We start from the raw sequence: 22,781 nt of genomic DNA on the forward strand, positions 1-22,781 counted from the left end.
TACCGCTTCTTCTTCCAATAATACACAACCCATCAAAGACCACAGTTCACTAATAAAACAAAACGTACCCCTAGATATGTCTAAGCTATCTACGCCACAAAATCCAGAACTATCAAACTCACCCCTCTCTCAATCTTTCAATACCCCTATGAATCTTGAGATAAACAAAAATATTTTGGTGGACAATACAAAGTCCGATCATCCCTCAACACAAAATAACTCACAAAAACGTACCGCTTCTGCTGTTTCTTCTCCTACTTCTGAGGATGTCCAATTCGCAACTCCAACTATAACACAAAATAAGAAAAAGACCAAAACAGAAAAAAAACCTGAACAAAACATAAAGTTTTCAGACAATACTAAAACATATATAGATAATCACTCGCCTCCTTTTTGCCTCAGCAGTCAGCAAGTTGAAAGTCTACTAGAAAATTGCTACGGCTGTTCTGATGTAGTAACGGTGGCGAAGAATTATAACTCTGACATCGTAGCTATTATCACTATGTTGGATGAAATTCACCCACATTTAGAAGACAGAACAACAAAATATCGCTGCACTAAATTGAGGAAAAAATTAGCTCTACAAATTAATTTAACGAATTTGGATTCTGAAAGTGATTCATCCACTTTTTAATTTTTGTGCTCATTAATAAAATATAATCATTTATGTATAACAAAATTTTACAGTGGAATTTAAATAGCTTTAAAACTCGTTTACCTATGTTACAGTTGTTAATCAATCAATACACACCACAAATTATTTGTCTTCAAGAAACTAATTTTAAAGATTCCACCTGCATGAATCTAAAATCTTTTAATTCATATTTTAAAAATAGGGATAATGCTGGTCACGCGTCAGGTGGCGTTGCCATTTATGTAAAAGAACAAATAATATCCAAAGAAATTCCGCTAAGCACAAATCTGGAAGCTGTAGCTGTACAAATTGGTACAACACAAAAAGTTAACATATGTAATATATATATACCACCAAATTATAACCTAGAAGAACAACATCTTGTAAACCTAATAAATCAGGTACCTAATCCAAAATTTATACTGGGAGATCTAAATGGACATAACACTAACTGGGGTTCCTTTAAAACTACATCTACCGGAAAGAAGATTGAAAATATAGTGAACACGTTAAATCTTGCAATACTAAACGATGGTAGTAGCACCCACTTAAACTTATCGACAGGGACATTTTCTTCTATAGATATCTCACTTTGTACACCCACTCTTCAAATAAATCACAATTGGTACGTAGAAAAAGACTTATATGGGAGTGATCACTACCCGATTTTAATAGAAAAACACTTGATTAAATCTACGCCAGTTAAGCCTGATCCGAAATGGAGGTTAGACAAAGCTGACTGGGGCCTTTTTCAAGAAATTATCCGTAGTGAATCTTCAATGATTTGTTTAGATAATACAATAGACGAAATAATTCTACAATTCAATAAAATCATAACCGATGCAGCTATAAAAGCAATAGGAAAAACAAAGTTCATTGAAAGGGATAAAGTTACTCCCTGGTGGAATGAAGAATGTAAAGAAGCTATTAAACTAAGTAAAAAAGCTCTTCAAAAGTACAAAAGACACAAAAATCTAGAAAATTTAATCGAACTTAAAAGGAGTAGGGCTAGAGCCAAACTGGTTACCACAAGATCTAAAAGACAATCCTGGAAAAAATACGTAGAAACGATAAATAATTACACACCTGTATCAAAAGTTTGGAGGAAAATAAAGAAGATAACAGGCTCGAGTTCATATCAAGGAATAAATTCATTAGAATTAGACAATAAATCATCTACAACAGACCATGCAGAAATCGTAGAAAAAATAGCCGAAACATTCCAGTTAACATCCTCAAATTCTATTTATGATAAAGATTTCCTAACATACAAAGAACAAAAAGAAAGTATTCCCATCAACATAGTAAACAATAATGAACCTATAAATGTACTTATCACAATCAGAGAAATAAGAGAGATGTTAGATTCTTTAAAGGACACATCTCCAGGTCCGGATGACATTCCAGCTTCTTTTCTGAAACACCTACCTGAAGAAGCTTTAGAAATTTTATTAAAAATATACAATCGTATATGGACTAAACATGAATTTCCCAGATTATGGAAATCCTCTATAACTATTCCCATTTTAAAACCTAATAAACCACGAAACAAAGCAGATTCTTATCGTCCTGTCTCTCTAACTTGTGTCATGTGTAAGCTTTTAGAAAAAATTATAAATAAACGTTTATTGTGGTGTCTGGAAGAAAACAACCATCTGATTAATGAACAATCTGGATTTCGTCCTTTAAAATCGGCCACCGACAACTTAGTAGATCTAGAAACGCATATTAATAACGCCTTCTGTAACAACCAGAAATGTATTGCAATTTATTTTGATTTGCATAAAGCATTTGATATGGCCTGGAATCACAAAATAATATCATCACTGAAATCATGGGGTTACCAAGGAAATATACTCGCTTTTGTTAAAAATTTTCTCCTAAATAGAAATTTCAAGCTAAAAGTAAACGGTCTTCTACCTAATGTGAAATATCAAGAAAATGGCACACCTCAGGGATCAGTGATCAGTCCGACGCTTTTTCTTGTAGCTATTAATGATATAATCAAATCAATGAATAAACCCATTCAAGCCAGATTATATGCTGATGATCTCATAATATTCTTAAAGGGAAACAATATACAGAGTATGGCCAAATTACTACAAGATCAACTCGATAAATTTATATCTTGGTCTAAAAAGAGTGGTTTTCAATTTGCTTCATCCAAAACTCGCTGTATCCTATTTTCAAAGAGACCAAAGCAGATAAAGGAGATACCTACTTTAAAATTTGGAGGTCAGAGACTCGAATATGTAGAAACAATTAAATATCTAGGTCTAATATTTGATCAAGCTTTAACCTGGAAAGAACATATTAAATATATTTCAGCAGCATGTCATAAAAGACTAAACCTCTTGAAATGTCTTTCTGGTACAAACTGGGGAGCGGACGGTAGGACTCTACTCACATTATATAAAAATCTGATCCGTTCCAAGATTGATTATGGATGCCAAGCTTACTCATCTGCTTCAAAAACAACTCTAAAAGTTTTAGATATCGTACAAAACAACGCTCTTAGAATAATATGTGGTGCATTTAGAACAACTCCTATTATAAGTCTTCAGGCCGAACTCGCCGAACTACCTTTAGATTTAAGAAGACAGGAATTAATACTCTCATATGCAGTGAAGCGGTACTCTTCACAATGTCACCAAACTATTTGCTCTTCAAGTACTCAGCATACAAAAACTCACATTCCCTTTCAAGAAAAATGCAAACGAATCATAAATGAACTACACCTTAAAGTTCCTAAAATATATCCTAGCAAAATACCAACTCCCCCTCCTTGGCTAATACCTTCTCCTCATTTAATAATGGATCTAGCGTTAGAAAATAAGAAAGAAACCAATCGTCATATAATTATTTCTAAATATCAAACCTTAATTTCTCAATTTTCCTCATTCGAACAGTTATTCACTGATGGATCAAAGACTAAATATTGTGTAGCATCTGCCTTTGTAACACATAATGAAATAAAGAAATATAAACTAGAGGGGACTAACACTATTTTAACAGGAGAACTCTTTGCGATATATAAAGCCCTAAGTCATGTTAGGAAAAGTTCTCAAATTAACTTTCTAATAATTACGGACTCTTTAAATTCGTTAGAAATCATCTCTAAAATCTATTCTCCCCACCCTGTGGCCAAACTCATAAGACAAGAATTGCACAATCTAAATCACAAAAATGTTGCTTTCCTGTGGGTTCCATCTCATATTGGAATCGCTGAGAAGCCTTAGAGGACGCAACTATAGAGATCTATCCAACAACTCCAGCGTCAGATCTCAAATCATATTTCCACAGCAAAATAGTTGATATATGGAATAGCAGATGGCATGAAAACCAGAAGCAGTTATTTGAGGTAAAACCAACATTTCAACGATGGTCTGATAATTCCACAAATCGATTTTCCCAAGTGATCATCTCGCGATTGCGGCTTGGTCATAGCCGCCTCACGCATGGTCATCTGATGACACGAGATCCTCAACCGGAGTGTTATGCTTGTGAGACCCCTCTGACAATAAAACACCTTCTAGTGGAGTGCCCGTTATACAGTGCGGAAAGAGTTCAATTCGGAATCCCGGACGATTTGAAAATACTATTCTCAAAGTGCGGTTCCAAAGTGATCCTTCAATACTTAAAAGCAATAAACTGTTTATATAAAATTTAATTGGAGTATTCTATAGTTATTATTATTGTTAACAAAACTATCATTTTCGCTAATAGCCGTACAGGCTGATGCGAGTTTGTAAATAAAAAAAAATCAATCACACCTCTCGATTTGACATTAAACATAATAATTTAAAGTCATGTCAAGATTTATTATCTATCATTATTTTTGAATTGAAATATTTTCATAAATTATAATAAAACACGAATCAATGTATGGATACTTAATTGAGATGACGGAAAATTACAATTGTTTTAGTTTTTAGTATATTAAAAAATGCGGTCTGTCGCACAGCCCCGTTTTTACGTAGTTTGATATAATATTTTCGTTGAACTGGCAACGTTGCCCTAGAAATTAGAATGACACTTGTGACAAGATCAACTTACACAACTTGAAAAATACGATTTTCGGTTATAAGAGTTGTACCAGTTTTTTTTTGACGCGAAGTGTACCACCAAATACTTCTTATTATTTTTGGTACCACCTAACTGAAATACATATCTAACTAGGTGATCTAATTAACTATAATAGTGGTGCTGATTTTGGCTGTTTTTGAGTTTTGTGTACCACCTCAAAAATGAAATGTCCCACCCAAGGGCGCCCATATAAAAATTTTTAGGGGGGGGCCAAACGTGAAGATGTTGCACATTACATTTTGTATATTTCGGATGACAATATATACAGTAGACTCTCTCTATAACGAACACGGATATAACGAGGTTTCGCTTATAACGAGGTACATTAGGTGTCCCATGAAATCCCTATTGAACTATAACGCTCTATAACGAGGCATATTTGGTTATAACGAGGAAAATTTAAATCGAAGAATACTTGTCTTTACCTGTTTTTAGCGTTGTAATGGTCATAAATAAATAAATGCCTTAACTACCTGTACATAGAAATGCACAACGTCTGTCTTATTATCGAGGCCAGTGCTATAATAAACTCGGCCACCTGTAATAAACATCTGCCTGTTTATTGACCGATATTGAATACTATAGGAAATTTACAATCTATGGCGGCGAAGTCTCATTGTTCACTGTTCAGGTTGACCATAGACACATAATAAACTACGTAAGAGGCATCAAAAAATGTCATTATTATTATTGTTTGATATAACGAGATCCGCTTAAAACGAGATAATTAATCCACTATTTCAGTTCTCGTTATAGAGGGAGTCTACTGTAGTTTAAACCACCTAAAAAACCTAGTTTCAACCCTGTTGTGAGGAATTATTCATACATTTAAACACTAGACCAAGTTTTTAAATGGAAATGTCATGGGTACCACAAAAGTTGGGCCTCTCTTTATTAAAACCCGTTTGAAAAGAATACAATGCTTGCAAAGCCTTCTCTTCAACTTTGGCGAGCAGACTAACCATGAGTATGTGTCGAACCAAGTTTTTACTTTAAAATCTTAAAAAGGAACCCCCTTTATTTTTGCAGATATAGAATCCTTATGAAAAATAAGGCACACATATTCCAAACATTTTTAGAATTGTTGATAGATGGCGCAAATAAATCGCATTTTCCGAATATAGCGCCATCCGTCAAGTCAACAATTCTAAAAAAGTTCGAATAAATGTTACTTATTTTTTGAGGAGGAAACTCAATCTGCAAGAAAAAACGGGGGTTCCTATTTAAGATTTTAAAGTTAACTTTCACCCCACCTCCGGAGTGTGGAATGAAAAATCCTGTTTGGTGTCATTCTATAGATTTTTAAAAAATATTAAACACGTGTTTTTTAGTTTTTATTTGGAAGTATATTTCTCGAGATATTAGACCGTTTCTATAATTTTGCTGTGGTATCACGATATACCGTTTTTTCCTATTATAGCGCTATCTATCCACAATTCGCAAAATGCCACAAATGGCAAAATCCAAATCTGCAACAAAAATTAGGGGTTCCATTTAAGATTTTAAAGTTACCCCCCGCTCCACACCCAGGGGTTGAAGTGGTGGACTTGTTTAGTGTCATCGCATAGATTTTTGAAAATTATTGAACATGTATTTTTCAGTTTTTCGATCCGATGTTCATTTCGCGAATTATTCGGCCTTTCCGCTACTTTTGGGACACCCTGTATATAACACTCATTCATCATGAAAGATCGCCTGTTTTTCATTTAAATAAAATTGTTCTGTTCATCATAATGAACACTTTAACCCAGATATGCCCAACGTCCTACATATAGAACGCCTGAAGCAAGTCCGATCCTGTCTCATTCTTGCCCAGTAACTAAATGCTGAAAACAGGTAATCGATCTCTAGGAACCACCCGATGTAATAAAATATAAAACGACTATTTAGTTACACCATAATATTTGTGTAGTTAACATCAAAAATTGTGTAAATTTTAAAATGGCGGAGTATGGTGTTTCGTTCGCAAAGTAAGCAAAATTTGTATTTTTAAAGCTATATAAATAATATTTTAATATGTGCATTTTAACGTAAAAAGAAGTATATTTAGCAATATAGGATCAACCGTAATGTACAACTATGTTATAATATATTTTTGAACCTCTTTTCCACAGCGTCCTACATGTAGGACGTTGGGCACATAACAGTACTACATATATAACTTTATTTTTGCGTAAATTACATGCTTTTATACAAAATATATCAATATTTTAGCATATGTCATGTATATTTACACTTCCAGGGGTTTTTCTTTAAATGATGCACTGGCTATGCTGGAGGAGGAGGAAGATATGATAGAGCACGTTGAGTCATTGACTATTTTTCCGCCCGAAAATGCCACGGATTCTCAAACTGATGAAGATTCTGGTAACGAAGACACGCTTACCATAAATAATCTACCTGGTAAACAGCTTAGAGCGCCTGCTGAAATAAATTTTCATAAATATAATACAAGGCAAAACATTTCCTCTAATTCCTCTAATTCCTCTAATCTAAAAGATGACAAAAATGCCCCATCAGTGGAAGAATATGAAACGCCATCAAAGAGAACAAAAACAATAAAGAGAAAAAAGATTTATAAATGGGAAACCGAAGATTGGGTGTATGATGGTGAAGAATTTAGTAACGATGAAGAAGAAATGCCTCTGCAAACCCCTTTAGATATGTTTTCTTTATTTTTTGATGACAAAATATTGGAACTAATAGTTGTCGAATCAAATCGATATGCAGGGCAACAAAACCATTGCCTGAAAATAGAAAAACATGAGATAAAAGCATTCATGGGAGTATTATTACTCAGTGGATATGTGCCAGTTTCGAGGCGGAGAATGTTCTGGGAAAACGAAAGAGACAGTCACAATGTACTGGTTTCTGAAGCTTTGTCAAGAAATAAATTTGAATATATTTTATCTCACTTTCACCTAACTGACAACCTCACTATAAATACATCCGACAAATTTGCTAAAGTTAGGCCATTGTTCGATCACCTCAATGCTGCATTTTTAAAATTTGGTAAATGTGAGGAAATGCACTGTGTTGACGAAGCCATGGTACCATATTACGGCCGCCATGGCTGCAAACAATTTATTCACAATAAGCCAATTCGCTATGGCTACAAACTTTGGGTAGGAGCAAGTAGATTAGGCTACGTAAATTGGATGGAACCTTACCAAGGTGCTACCACAAATATTAGCGAAAAGTATATTGATTATGGAGTAGGGCCATCTGTTGTTTTGGAGTATGCTGACGTTTTAAGTACTAGGTGGCCTAATAAACGGATGCACCTATTTTTTGATAATTTCTTTTCCACGTTATCTTTGTTAGAATTGCTATCGGAGAAAAATTTTAACGCTACCGGAACAATACGTGAAAATCGCATATCTAATGGGCCACTGACAAACTCAAAAGAAATAAAAAAGGAAGCTCGAGGCGTTTTCGATTTCAAAAAAACAGAAAACCAGAACATTATTGTCGTGAAGTGGCATGACAACAGCATTGTCACCCTGTGCTCAAATGCAGTAGGCGTAAACCTTCTGCATAGGGTGAAAAGATTTTCACGAAAAGAACGGACAAATATTCAGGTAAGTTATAGTTTTTTAGATTATTATTACAAAAGCATTTATTTTTTATTTTCAACAACATGCTTAGTTTCATGACATTTTATAATATTTTAGGTGTCGCAGCCACATCTGATAAACTTGTACAATGCAAACATGGGCGGAGTAGACAGATGTGACCAAAATTTGAGTCTTTATAGAATTTCACTGAGGAGCAAGAAATGGTATTTCCCGCTAGTGGCACACTGTATTGATGTAGCTCTGCAAAATGCTTGGCAGTTGCATAGACAAAGAGGTGGGGACCTTGACCAGTTAAGGTTCCGAAGACGAGTAGCCACTACGCTATTATTACAAAATAAAAAAAAGAAACACATTCTAAAGGTAATAAGTCATCTACCGAAGGTTTAGACATTAGGTTTGATCGTATGGATCATTTGGTAATTACTCAAAATAAGCAAACACGCTGTGCACATTGCCATGAAAAAACAACCACCAGATGTTCAAAATGCGACCATGGTTCAAAACCACGTCAAATGTTTTTTGGTATACCATACAAAAAGTGTATAGTTAATGTAGGTACCCTTAAGTGCCCATCGTCCTACATATAGGACACCCAAAATTTTGTATATTTATCAAAAAAATAAATTTTATTTTCGTCTAATATATTTTAGTTTACCCTAAATTAAACAATTATAAGAAAAAAAATAATTAAAATCACAAGTAGACATAATGGGCATATCTGGGTTAAAAATAATCTACTTACTAAAAAAATTCTTTTGCAAACTAAAATTTGACTATGCTCAATAAATTTTAAAAATTATTTTTCAGTATGAATTTTTTCAAAATATAAAATATAATTACTATTTTATACCAGTTGTTAAAGACAAATGGCTCATTAGTGATTATCGATGAGAGATCGGATTTCTTGCTGATATGGTTTTTTTGCAGTATTATAAATGATTCATTTAATTTGTAATTTTGGGTGTCAATTATAGTGTATATGTTTCCCACGCCTCTAATCTCTTTCAATGTTTTCGTTAGTAGCATACCGTGATTGTGGGAAATGTGTATTATGCACATTCCATACAGACCACTGTCGCAGACACAAAGATTTTCTGTTAAACTATTAATAACTACCCAATATGTGAATTTTTTTTATTAATAAATATGTTGTTTCCAATTTATCTCTCAAAATTATCCAATATTGTTTTGACAAAAATACGTTTATGTAATATAAATTTAATTTTTTTCTTTCCCGAAAAGATAGGGGGGGGGCACGGCCCCCCCTGCCCGTGTGTATGGGCGCCTATGGTCCCACCAGTGGTACATGTACCACAGATTGAGAACCGCTGCTGTAGATAATAAAAAAAATGAATAAATATTTTCAATTTCAGACTTCAGATTGTAGATAATTAGTCGCAATAAAAATAATAAATTTAGAAGTCCAATGGAGAAGCACATGCATTTGAAATTTAGAGCCAATGTCGAAGTGTAATATCAAGCATAAATTATTATGTGGGCGATGTTAAGTAAATTATTGCAATTATCTCAACAGACCTAATCAAACTCCGTAAACCCGAAGCAATTATCGTCAAAATCTCTATTACAAATTAGGGAATCCAAAATTAGAACGGATCAACTTCGGTCATTTCAGATTTTGTCAAATCGGCAAGTTTGCGTAACGCTAAGATTTAACTAAAGCTGTAGATTAAATGTTCAACGATTATCTAACAATAAAACACTGAAAACTTTTGTCTTCAATACTTCCAGAAGATTTACTATAAGTTAATGTCACTACAGCTCTTTCGGCAGAGTGCCTTTCTCAAGTAATGTATTTTACTATGTATCTGCACTTCAAAGTCTAACTGAATAGGTTGAGTGGGAAGCTACTTGTCTCTAGTTGGTAATTTAGAATTATATATTTATTTTTAATTTACTAATTTCCAAAAATTTCCATAGCTTAAGGTCTTAATTTTGAATAAGAATAATTTGAAACTGTCCATTAAAAGAATGATTATGATCAGAACGTGAAGTGCATACGTAGAATCTCTTATTCCAAAATTGAAAGCCCTGTTGTGTTCTGCTATGAGTTCTTTCAACCCACGTTGAGCGCCACGTTGGGCGCCAGTGTAACAAATACGGCGATAGACTACCCCAGCTAATTGAAACACCATTCGAAAATAATATTTTAACCAACTAAGATAGCTATCGTTCACCCTAGCTTAGCTCAGTCTCCCAAGGTGTGTGTTCGTCTTGTCATAATCTTAAATATGAGCTATGAAAATTCAGAATGGAGGCAATCAAAACAATATTTAACTAATCATGTTTATTGCTCAATAAAGATATAATAAAAATATGACTTATTACAAAAACTAACAATTCTTGGATTATACTTATGCATGGCTTGTGGTGTTGGTTCTATGGTAACTTCTTGATGTCGAATGGTACTGCTGTTGGTTCTGCAACTGGCTCTGGCGACGTGGATGTTTTGGGCCAGAAGGCCTACAGTTGTTAATTAGTTGCAGTCTAGATGAAATTCATTGCAGTCTGGATGATTTTGTCCTCGTTGTTTTATCGCCCACGATTTGAATATTCTTGAAGCTCCCGGAGGGAGGAAGGTGATATTTATCCCAAAAACCCAAGAGATCTGTCTGTTCGGAATAAAAATAATTTATTTCCAAGCTCCCTTGGCTTTTATGAGTTTACCACCACCATTTTGAGAATTGAAATGACAGCTTGAGCTGTAGAAAGGTAGGTATGTTCCGTATTACGACAGATACTTACAGAGTAAGAATATATGGAGTACGATTTAGATGTTAGATGAAAAGAGATTTGCCTATAGAACGGGCGCCAAACAGGTTTTTAACGGAAAAACAAGTTTACACAAATACAGGAAATATTTATTAATGAAATATTAAGGAAAATAAAGTGAAATAATTATTTAAAAATAAAATAGCAAAGATGTGACCTTTGTAACGTTACAACTTAAACTGATATTATAAAAAATTTATTACTGTACACGCACTTAACGTAACCAACATAGTCACACGAACAGAGAAGTGCCGCGTGACACACTAGTAACGACTGAATTTTTATGTATTTTTTTTTATAACTTTGCATTGAGTGAATATTTCTCCTTCCAAATCAGGCGACTGCCAAACAACCAATAGTATTTAGGAATATAATGAAACGTGATGTCGGTGGGTGAAGTTGTTCGCAATAATATTTACAATATGTTTATGCTACGTCTGGCAGACGGCACGTCTCCTGTTAAGGGATAAGTCAGTTAACATTTCTTTTAACTCCTGTGCACAAGTGCGAATTAGTACAATAACATCTGCAAATCGCACGTGATTTAAGTAGCATTCATCAGTGTTTTTCATCATCTTTTTATTTCCATTCCATTTTTTTCAAATATCCTCCAAGGTGGGTGTACATAACTTAAGCAATATCGTGCATCCTTGTCTGACTCATCTGATTAATATTGCATTGATTTTTAAAGTTTATTGGCTTTAGGTGTTCCAATGTCGTTTACGTAATTAATTTCTTAATTAATTAAAACCGTGTTGTTCTTTTAATGAAAAATAAAACGTTTCGGATATCTTAATTTTAAATGTCAGTCCTCAAAATGTTTTAATTTTTTTTTCACTTTTCTTATTATATTGTTCAGTCAACAGCTAGTCTTATAATTGGAGTATATTATTTACTTATTGTAGCGTGAGTAATGGATGAATTCTACAAATTGGGTATTTCTTTAACTTCCTTATTAATTAAGAGCGTAGGCGCAAAATTTTGGCTCCAATGCTTTTTGACTGCATTCATTTCCTCAGAAAACTAATAAATATTTTTGAAAAATTGAAACGCAGAATGAAAGATTACCGAGTGCCGAAATTCCCTTAGACTAAACAAAAAGTTTCTTCTGAATGAGATATTTGAAAGTAAAAATCACACTTTTTCTCTTTTTTTTTCACGCCTGTAAGTTATTAAAATAAACATTATGGAAGTTTACAGGGACTTTCGGCCCTCGGTAATAACGTAATCTGTCATTCTGCGTTTACATTTTCCAAAAATATTCATGGTTCTACAATTGGAAATGTGAAATAAAAATAGACAATGCCTGGTGAACAAAACAGTGAAACGCGGAGCGCTCTAGTACTCTAGTCTCTAGTCAATCTGACGAGGGTGGTCTATATATCTCTTGTTATCTCGCGATCATGTGCGTATGACAAAGATAGGTAGACGACTCAAAGGGAATGGGTACTGGCATTTCACCTCCGTTCACAGAGCGGTCATATCTTAGCTAATCTATTATTATGATGTCTATGTTTTATGCATATCTACCTAACTGCCAAGACTATCAGTGGCGTAACAAACTCCGTCGGGGCCCCCGCGCAGAATTTGAAATGGGCCCTTTTAATCTGGGAGCAGTCGCGCCGTTAGAAAAAATCCAACTTTTTATCATTTTCCGTGATAACTTAATGAACAATTTTGCAACATAACTTTCCACTTGTAAGTGCCTCGAAGAAGATTGTAGTAATGCTTAGGATTTTTTTTTTATTTTTTTTAATTTAATTCCCGCGTTAAACAATTACTAAATACGACTTATTTAACAAAAACTTTTTTGTGTTAGCGTTATCATTCACTGTTCATAACAACTTACATTTCTCATCTTTATCGGTATACAGACCCATTCCAAAAAGTGTGTTTGCGTAGCTTGGAACCTATGGGAAACTTTTTATTACATATCTATATTACGAAAAATAGTTATTCTTCATAAAATGCTCTGCATGGTATAACACCTAAGTTGCAATATAGTCCTGTCGCCAGGGGGGGTACAACGGCCTCGTTAATTCAGATGGACTTACTCAAGTTTTTTTTATGTATTTTGACCCGTAGAACACGAATTTTTTGGGTAACAGTTGATCCGGATGTCGATAAGATTGTTATAGACCAAGAACTTGAGGAATCAAATAACAGCGATTTTTGGCAAAACAAAACAATATTTTGTATTTTTTGGGCCATTTTAAGTAAAAAATATTTCTACAAGTTTTTTCGTAGGATGCACAGTTTTCGAGATAAACGCGGTTGAACTTTAAAAAAATCGAAAAATTGCAATTTTTGAACCCGAATAACTTTTGATTAAAAAATAAAATAGCAAGTCTGCTTACCGCATTTGAAAGTTTAAGTCAAATTATATCGGTTTTGATTATTTGCATTGGTAAAAATTTATTTTTTTATTGTTTAACAAAGCTATAAACACGTAGGGTTTCCCGTGCTTTTACATGCGTTTTAACGCATGTAACGTAGAAATAGTCTTGATTGCACTAGTACCTATTCTACCTACTCGTTCGATTTTAAATGAGAAATCATAGAAACATCACTCACGCACTAGTTGTTTGTAGCTTTGTTTAGCAATAACACAATAAATTTTTAGCAATGCAAATAATCAAAACCGACATAATTTGACTTGAACTTTCAAAGGCGCTAAGCAGAATTGCTATTTTATTTTATAACCTTGTGGTACATCTTCGAGTTTTTTGTAATTTGGTTTACCTCGAGACCACATTTGAGTAAGTATGGATACTTCTCTTCATGTTTTTGCTATTTTATTTTTTAATCAAAAGTTATTCGGGTTTAAAAATTGCAGTTTTTCGATTTTTTGAAAGTTCAACCGCGTTTATCTCGAAAACTGTGCATCCTACTAAAAAACTTGTAGAAATATTTTTTGCTTAAAATGACCCAAAAAATACAAAATATTGTTTTGTTTTGCCAAAAATCGCTGTTATTTGATTCCTCAAGTTCTTGGTCTATAACAATCTTATCGACATCCGGATCAACTGTTACCCAAAAAATTCGTGTTCTACGGGTCAAAATACATAAAAAAAATTTGGGTAAGTCCATCTGAATTAACGAGGCCGTTGTACCCCCCCTGGCGACAGGACTAATAATCAGATATTAAATTTTATTGATTTTATACGAGGTATATCAAAAAATATTAATTTCGCTCAATAGTACCTATACCACCTTTATATTTTACAATATTGAAAAATTTTATTATAAAAAGTTGTTCGCAATTAAAAACTGTGTTTAAATATGCAATTATATCATTCCAGTTGAAATATTGTGAACTATAAAGGTACTTAACTCTTAGAGAGAAATTCATATTTTTCGACATACCTAGTATAAAGTTGGTAAAATGTGATATATTACGATTGAATCTTCGTTTTGAGATAATGCAGAGCTTTTTATAAAGAATCTGATAAGAATTTTATAAAGAATTTTTTCGTAAAATTAAAAAATTAATAATAAAATAGTCATTATAATTATTGTAATAAAATGATGTTGGTTATCGGTAACTTGAGAAATATTTGGAAAAATTAATTTTTTATTTACAAGGATGTAATTACACATTAAAATTAAAATCGTATATTGTTAAATATAAAAGTACTTTATCCTTGAGTTAAATTCTTATTTTTTTACTTACCTCGTATAAAATTGATAAGCTTTGATATCTGATGGTTTATGTGGCTTATTTTGTATCTCAGATTTAAGACCATTCAAAGCATTTTATGAAGAATAACTTTTTTCGTAAAATTGATAATAAAAATGTTTCCCATATGGTTCGAAGCCACCCAGACATACTGTATAAGTGCTCAAAAAAATTTATTTTGTATTTTCAAATTGCAATGTCTGACAGGGCCGTAACTACCATTGGGGCAACCGGGGCAGTGCCTCGGGGCCCCCGGCGAAGGAGGCCCCGCGATTGTAATCGAGTTATACTGCCTATAGGCAATATAACGCGATTAAAAACCTACATTATAGCCGAAGAATGTAAGTAACATTATATGTAGTACATATATTTTTTATGAAAATAGAAAGATGTTATATTGATGGTAAATATTTAGCTTAAAATAATGTGATTTCAAATTTTTTTTTGTGTTGGTCAACTAAAATAGCAATATGTAGGTAGGTACAGGAAACTTCAGTCATGGAGTACATTAAAATGCGTTTTCAAGTGGTTAAATATCAATTTTCCCGGACTCCTTCTGCTGGGTGATTAACCCCAGACCTCCCGGCAGGGGGTCCCCAGATCACGTTTACCCCGGGGCCCCTAATATCGTACTTATGGCCCTGATTTAATGATATGTTCGAATTCAGCATAATCAAAAAGCAAATAGAAACATTTTTGAACAAAGTAAAATGATGAATTCGCCGATATCTTTTAAAATTATTTAATATAAAACAGTTTTATTGTTTAAAGAATTAATAAACAATTAGAGGCATCTGTGAGTAGAACTTTTCACTTTAAGATAAGATATATAAACTAACAAAAAATGTTTTAGAAAAATATAAGCTTGTTTGATTTTTTCCAAAACCGAAACAATGCAAGCTTTTCTATATTGACTACCCTAAAGCGTAAGTGTTATAATTTCCTTATCTTACCGTTTATCTGTTGAGAGATTGTCCAATGATTACCTACACAAGAAAAGTCGTCAATCAATAATTGTTAAATAAATGCGTACCAAACTGATGCAACTATAACCGTAAAACAACACAAACATAAATAACATTCAATGCAAACAACCAATATGAAATTACTGGCGATAATATTGTATCGAAATACTAAAAGTAGGTAAAGAACAGAGAGAAAGAAAACCCATTTTTAGATTTAAAAATATTGTTCTTAAATTCGTCAAATTGCAATTCTAATATATTTCAATAGTCACGTACAAAGCATTATACAGTTTATTGTGGCTGCCATAAAATTTCGGTAGGCCGGAAGGGATTAAGTTTCTAGATATTATGAGATGATTCACTTGGCAAATACGTCTAGTTAGAAATTTTTACGTTTTTAAATTTAAACAGACAACTTAAAAATAATATAACAATAACAGATTTTTACATAATATCAGATGACAAGATGGGGCCCTTAAGCGATTGGGGCCCCCCCGCAAGCTTCACGCTGCGGGGCCCTCTGTTACGCCCCTGAAGACTATTGTCACAGTATAATGCTAACGAATCAGTAGGGTGACTCTCGATTTTGACGGTTCCAATTTTGCAATCCACTCCTGAGGCAAAATTTTTAATGCTCGACGGTAACGACCAATCACGGCAAGCGTTGGTGCCGTTAACTGCCATTCATCTGCGCAAAGGACTAAATTTTTTTATGAACTCGTTGACATTGTGACCAAAATGGAACATAGAGAACAAAGAATTTTTCGCGGATTGACCCTACTGACCCCAAAAAAATAAAGGAACGATGAGAATTTGGGAATAGGTAGTTGAAATTTTCTATTATAAGAAAAAGTTTACAATTCTACATCCCCTCCATTATACAAAAATGGAGGGGAATATCCCTTCTCGGGGGTGAAAAATATACATTCAAAATAAGTCCGGAATTGGATAAAATGACTAATCCTAATCAACTTTTGTTCTATTGAGTTTCAGCATCTAGCATCAGTTTCAAACGGTTTGAAACCATCAGCGAATAGTGGACCAGCGCAAGTAGAGACCACTGTTTGCTGACGGTTTCTGACTAGTTTGACTGTTTGCTAGAACAAACCTATTACTTTTCGAGTTATTTGCGAGAGAATATGTTCATTTTTAACAAAAAAACATGATTTTGGACGGTTTTTGACAAATAACTTAAAAAGCAAGTATCTTATCGAAAAAAATATTCTTAGCAAAAATATAGCTTATAAAAAAGTGAAAAAAATGATGTATGCATGAAGTCTATAGACCAAGTAGAAGCAAAGTTGTAGCTAATGAAAAGTAGGTTCTTCTTCATCAAGTTAAAAATCGAATATTTCAACGTGAAATAACCAAAAAACGAAGCACTTTTCGGGGAACACTGGTTACAACTTTAAAGTGTTTAAAAAATGGTTTATTTTTGTTTAAAAAAAAAATTTCTAACATTAAAAGTGAGTTACGCCCAAAATATTGTTGCCCCCTTTTATTTTTTGGTAAAAAGAATCGCGAAATCACCCCCTAATTAGCATCCCAAATAAATTTAATCCTTACCGCTTCACAAGTTACTTTCTTATGTATTTTTTTTATATGATCTGTAAGTTTCATCGGCTCAAAGTGCTTATTTTTGAAAAGGATGTACTTAAAATGGCTCGAACGAATAACTAATCCCGAGTTTATGCCAATTTTGAACATCCATAGCATAATTAATTTTTGTCTATCAAGCAAACAAAAAATCCAAAATATTCAGAAAAGCAAAACGTACATTTTATTACTCTTTGAGATTTTTGGTATTACTAATAATTTTTAAGTTATTTTGAAAAAAAAAAATGATTTTTTTTTCAAAATAAAAAAAGTGTTTATCTTAAAACCATTTTTTTTTTCAAAAAGGTGCGCATTGAACCAATCTAACTTATAAATCACATAAAAAATACAGGTAACTTGTGAAGCGGTAACGATTAATTTTATTTGGGATGCTAATTAGGGGGTGATTTTCGAGATTTTCTTACCAAAAAATAAAAGGGACCAACAATATTTTGAGCGTAACTCACTTACTTTTAATGTTGGAAGTTTTTTTAAAAAACAAAATTAAACCTTTTTTTAAACACTTTAAAAAAAGTTATAATGAGTTTTCCCCAAAAAGTGCTCCATTTTTTGTTTCGTCTTGAAATATTCGATTTGGATTTTGATTAATAATATCCTACTTTTTATTAACTATATACACCATTTTTTTTTTACTTTCTTATAAGCTATATTTTTGCTAGGAATATTTTTTTCGATAAAATACTTACTTTTTGAGTTATTTGAGAAAAAGCATCCAGAAACATGTTTTCGTTTTGTTAAAAATGAAAATACTCACTCGCAAATAACTCGAAAAGTATTGACTTAGTGAAAAAACTTTATAGAACAAAAGTGGCTTAGAATAAGCCATTTTATCCAATTCCGGACTTATTTTGAATGTAAATTTTTTTACTCCCATATTTCCCAATTTTTGGAAAATGGAGGGGATGTATAATTGTAAACTTTTTCTAATATAATAGTAAACAATTTCAACTACCTATTCACAAATTTTCATCCTTCCTTTATTTTTTTGGAGGTTTTTGGAAAATTTTGTGTTCTTTGATCGAGCATCTATGAAAACATACCGACAGATAAAGTTTTATATGCCGACGTGACGTGAAGATTTACAATGAATCCAATTTATGAGTTTTTAAATAATCAACATAAATTAGCGCCTACAATAGTAATGTCAACAAAAGATAATACGCTCATGTCGTTTTTATTTATTTATTGAATAATTAGTATTATAAAATTAAATACCTACAAATTCTAAAATCAATAGAATTTAATCGATATAATTAAAATCATACTTACTACTATTAGGGGAGTGCAATTAGAACGAAAATATTCATTGTTTCGGAAAAATTCAAACAAGCTTATATTTTTCTAAAACTTATTTTGTTAGTTTATATACATGTTAAAGTAAAAAGTTCTACTCGCGAATTTGGCCGCTAATTGTTTATTAATTGTTTAAACAATAACAATTGTTTTGTATAAATAATTTTTAAAATATCGTTAAATTCATCATTTTACTTTGATCAAATATGTTTCTATTTTGTTTTTGATTATACTGAATCCGAATATGGCATTGCAATTTGAAAATTCTTATACAGAAGCTCTTATACAGTATGTCTGCGTAGCTAGGAACCACATGGAAAACTTTTTTATTATCAATTTTACGAAAAAAAGTTATTCTTCATAAAATGCTCTGGATAGACAAAAATCTAAAACTCAACCATCAGATATCAAATTTTATCAATTTTATACGAGTTATGTCAAAAATATGAGTTTCGTTAAAGAGTAAAGTACCTTTATATTTCAGAATATCAAAAAATGCTATTATGAAAAGTTGTTTGAAATTAAAAACTATGTTTAAATATACAATTACATTATTCTAATCGAAAAAATTTTTTCAATTTTTTCTCAAATTACGGATACTCATCATCATTTTATTACAATTATGATAACTATTTTATTATCACCTTTACGAAAAAAAGTTATTCTTTATCCTAACCTGGTCTAAAATCTATGACTATGATACAACCATCAGACATTACACTTTTTTAATTTTATACGAGGTATGTAAAAAATATGAATTTTTCTAAGTGCCTTTATTACTCACAATATTTTAATTAGAAGGATGTAATTGAACACTAAAACAATTTTTTTAATTCCAAACAACTTTTCTTCATAAAAATTTTCGATATGGTGAAATTTAACTATACTCTTGAGTGAAATTCATATTTTTTAACATACCTCGTATAAAATTCAATAAATTTGATATTTGATGATTGCATCTTAGATTATATATAATGTAGAGTATTTTATAAAGAATAACTTTTTCCGCAAATCGCCAGGAAATTTTGACATTCCTGTCAAAATTTCTTGAAGAAAAAGTCAGGACTTCCTTACTGTAAGGAAATGTCATTTCCTTACTGTAAGGAAATGATATTTCCGTACAGTTGTTAGTGTTCTATTTATAAGCGTCAAGTTTGACAATTCAACCTCAATACGTTTCCATAGTAACCCAAGTAATTTTATTAGGAATTTCAAAGCACCATTTATTTGGGAATAAAATTATCGCGTTTTTTTTAAATCAATCAATATCTGTCGAATTTTAAACGATTTGCGGAAAAATCGTATGTTTACCTCGTAGGAAAAGCCACATTCCTGGACTCTGTGTTGCTAAGTCTCGGCTTGCGCCTCGACTTAGCAATCTTCACAGTCGTCCAGGAATGTTAAGCTTTTCCTACCCGGTAAACAATGTACTATTTTTTCGTAAACTGATAATAAAAAAGTTATCAATAGGTTCCAAGTTACGCAGACATACTGTATAAGAGCTAAAAAATTTTTTTGCTGAACATTTATTATTGTTGAAGTTTATTATTAAATGTATTTTAGGCAAGTTTAACAGAAAAAAGTTTTGATCACTTTAATATAAACATTTTTTTAGCTGGTAATTTTCGGTTTTTGTATTACATTTTTGTTATCTTTCTTAATTTTCTCAAAAAGAAATAGTCTATTTCATTTCTAAAGTAAAATAATTTAGTTCATTTTAAAGATTACATCCTAAGTTTTAAAAAACACTTATAAAACTGTAATAGATCTGTTCAAACTTGAGTAATACCGTCTTAAAGTTGTGGTAATTCTATAAAACTACAAAGATTTCAAAAATTACATTTTTAAGACATCATATCATTTGAATTAAATTTTTGGAGATTTTTTTTTTTGAATAAAATATCATTAAGTACGATGCATGAAAGGTAAGTTGTGCAAAATTGAGGGTTTTATAAGAAAAAATGTATTAGTTACACATTATTAAATCATTTTTAAACAAAATTCATGTAAGGCTCATTTTCCGCCCCCACCGTACTTATGCTCATACATTTTATTTCTTTTTATTATAACCATAAGATAGCTTCATTATTCTTCTTTTAGGTTTAATTTGTAAAATTTCATTTGATCCATTAGTTAAAGAGATACATTAAAATAACTCAAGCGTGCACTTCGCCGTACGCTGGTTTACAGTGCGCCAATGTTTGTGAAAAGGGTGACTTTAGCGTTATAAATAAAAAATTATAGAAGATACAGATTTAATTTTAGAAAATTCTTTATATAAGTTTTTTTTTGTAAAATTTTCTGAATTTTTCAATGGTCAAGTCAGTTTTGTTCTAAAATTTATATTTTCGGAGTTATTTAAGAAAACATCAAACTTCGTAGTTCATTTGTTTAATAAAAAATGAAGCACCCACTTCTCGAGTAGAACTTTTTGATATGTTGTTTACTAAACATTTCTTAATGAAATTACAAGAAGTTCTATCTTGTTTGATTTTTTCCGAAGTGAAAATCTATATGCACTCCCCTATATCGGTTTACAGCGTTCTCCGACGCCTTCCGACTCCTAACGGCCTATTGTTTTCTGTTTAACTATAGACCTGAAGGGATTTCTCTTTCCTCTAGTTCTTTTCTAATTCTCTCCCTCCAGCTTCTTCTCGGCCTTCCTCTTTTTCTTCTCCCTAAAATTTTTCCTCCTTTTCTTCTCATAATTTAAATCATGAGAGTGTATAAAATGTATACCTAAAACGGGCGAAAAAGTCATTTTTAATGTCTCGAATTTCCCAAACCTGTTGTCCGATTTAAGTGATTTTATTAATATATTATAGCTTTATTCTTCAACAATATCGCTGCAGTTATATTGTTCCGAGACAGGTAACGTTATGTTTTTTGATTCATTCGCTTATATTATGTTAGATAATAAAAAAGTTAGGTTCTTTAACAACTAGCCATGTTCTTCATCAATACAGGGTGTTTCTAAATAAGTGAAATAAACTTTAAGGGGTAATTTTGCATGAAAAACTAATGACCGTTTATAAACTTATGTCCGCAAATGCTTCGTTTCCGAAATACGGGATGCTGAATTTTTTCTTACAAACTGACGATTTATTTATTGCTCTAAAACCGGTTGAGATATGCAAATGAAATTTAGTAGGGTTTAACAGGTAGTTATTGCCCATTATTCGACATGCAATTAAGAATTTTGTGAATATAAAATTATTACTTGTATGTGTTGAATATAACATACCACTTTATAACTTGTATATGTATATCGATTTCAAATAGGCGTTTGATGGAGTAGATCGACAAAAGATGTTAAAGCAAATATCTATGTTAGGGATACCCAATAAGTTAGTTAAACTTATACGAGGGATCCAAAGCTATGATGAGAATAGATGGAGATATGACAGAGGCATTTGATATTGACAGTGGGGGCTCCATTAGGGTAGGCAAGGTATGGGTTAGCATACTTTGGACACATTATGCGAAATGAATCCAGATTTGCCATCATACAAGCCATTCTACATCCTTGTTAAAGAACCTAATAACCTGATTCAACACAACATCACTGTGCAGCTTTTCCGCGCTGCTGCAGATTAAATAAAGATTGTTATGATGATCGCCGACATTCGTCACAGATGGGCACATCAAGAAGAGGAAGAAGAAGAAGCAGAGAAAATAAACTAAAGATAAATGTCCAATCACGCTCAATTTCTAGTCCAATAAAATAGTTAAAAATATAGAAAACTGATAGAAGTGAGGGGTGTAAAATCAAAGTCGGAAATCTCCCATTTCCATAATTTTGGGAAACCGCGAAAAACTGTAGAAACTAACAAAATGAAATTAAAACAATAAAACTGATAAATAATCATATAGGATGTCCAGAAAGAGGGGCTTGAGAAATTATTTCTTTTCCTTTTTTTTAACATTTTAGTTTGGAAATTGCCGCTTTCGTCTGCAATGTTTGGAGATTTAAGAATATGAAAATGATCTATAAGGATATTGAAAGTTTTTAAACTAATAAAACATCATTGTTCCGGCTACTTAGGCTACAATTTAGGTGTTTGGTTCACTGATACTAGAGGAAAGGCTGTAAATATGGGCTGGTCTTGTAATATGGGCTAGGTGGGTTTCACAGCTAT

At 32.2% G+C, this 22,781-nt stretch overlaps 2 protein-coding genes across 2 annotated transcripts in view; both read left to right on the top strand.

The window, feature by feature from the left end:
* Positions 1–22,781, top strand: part of LOC114330885 (neuroendocrine convertase 2) — a 423,318-nt gene that overhangs the window by 27,623 nt on the left and 372,914 nt on the right. The gene's annotated exons all lie outside the window — the stretch shown is intronic.
* On the top strand, positions 7,522–8,858 carry LOC126880506 (piggyBac transposable element-derived protein 3-like). The gene is made up of 2 exons (XM_050644393.1): positions 7,522–8,301; positions 8,395–8,858. The coding sequence occupies exons 1-2, from the start codon at positions 7,549–7,551 to the stop codon at positions 8,683–8,685; spliced, it is 1,044 nt and encodes a 347-aa protein (XP_050500350.1). The 5' UTR covers positions 7,522–7,548; the 3' UTR covers positions 8,686–8,858.

Source organism: Diabrotica virgifera, chromosome 2 (genome assembly GCF_917563875.1).
Source record: "Diabrotica virgifera virgifera chromosome 2, PGI_DIABVI_V3a".
Lineage (NCBI taxonomy): Eukaryota > Metazoa > Arthropoda > Insecta > Coleoptera > Chrysomelidae > Diabrotica > Diabrotica virgifera.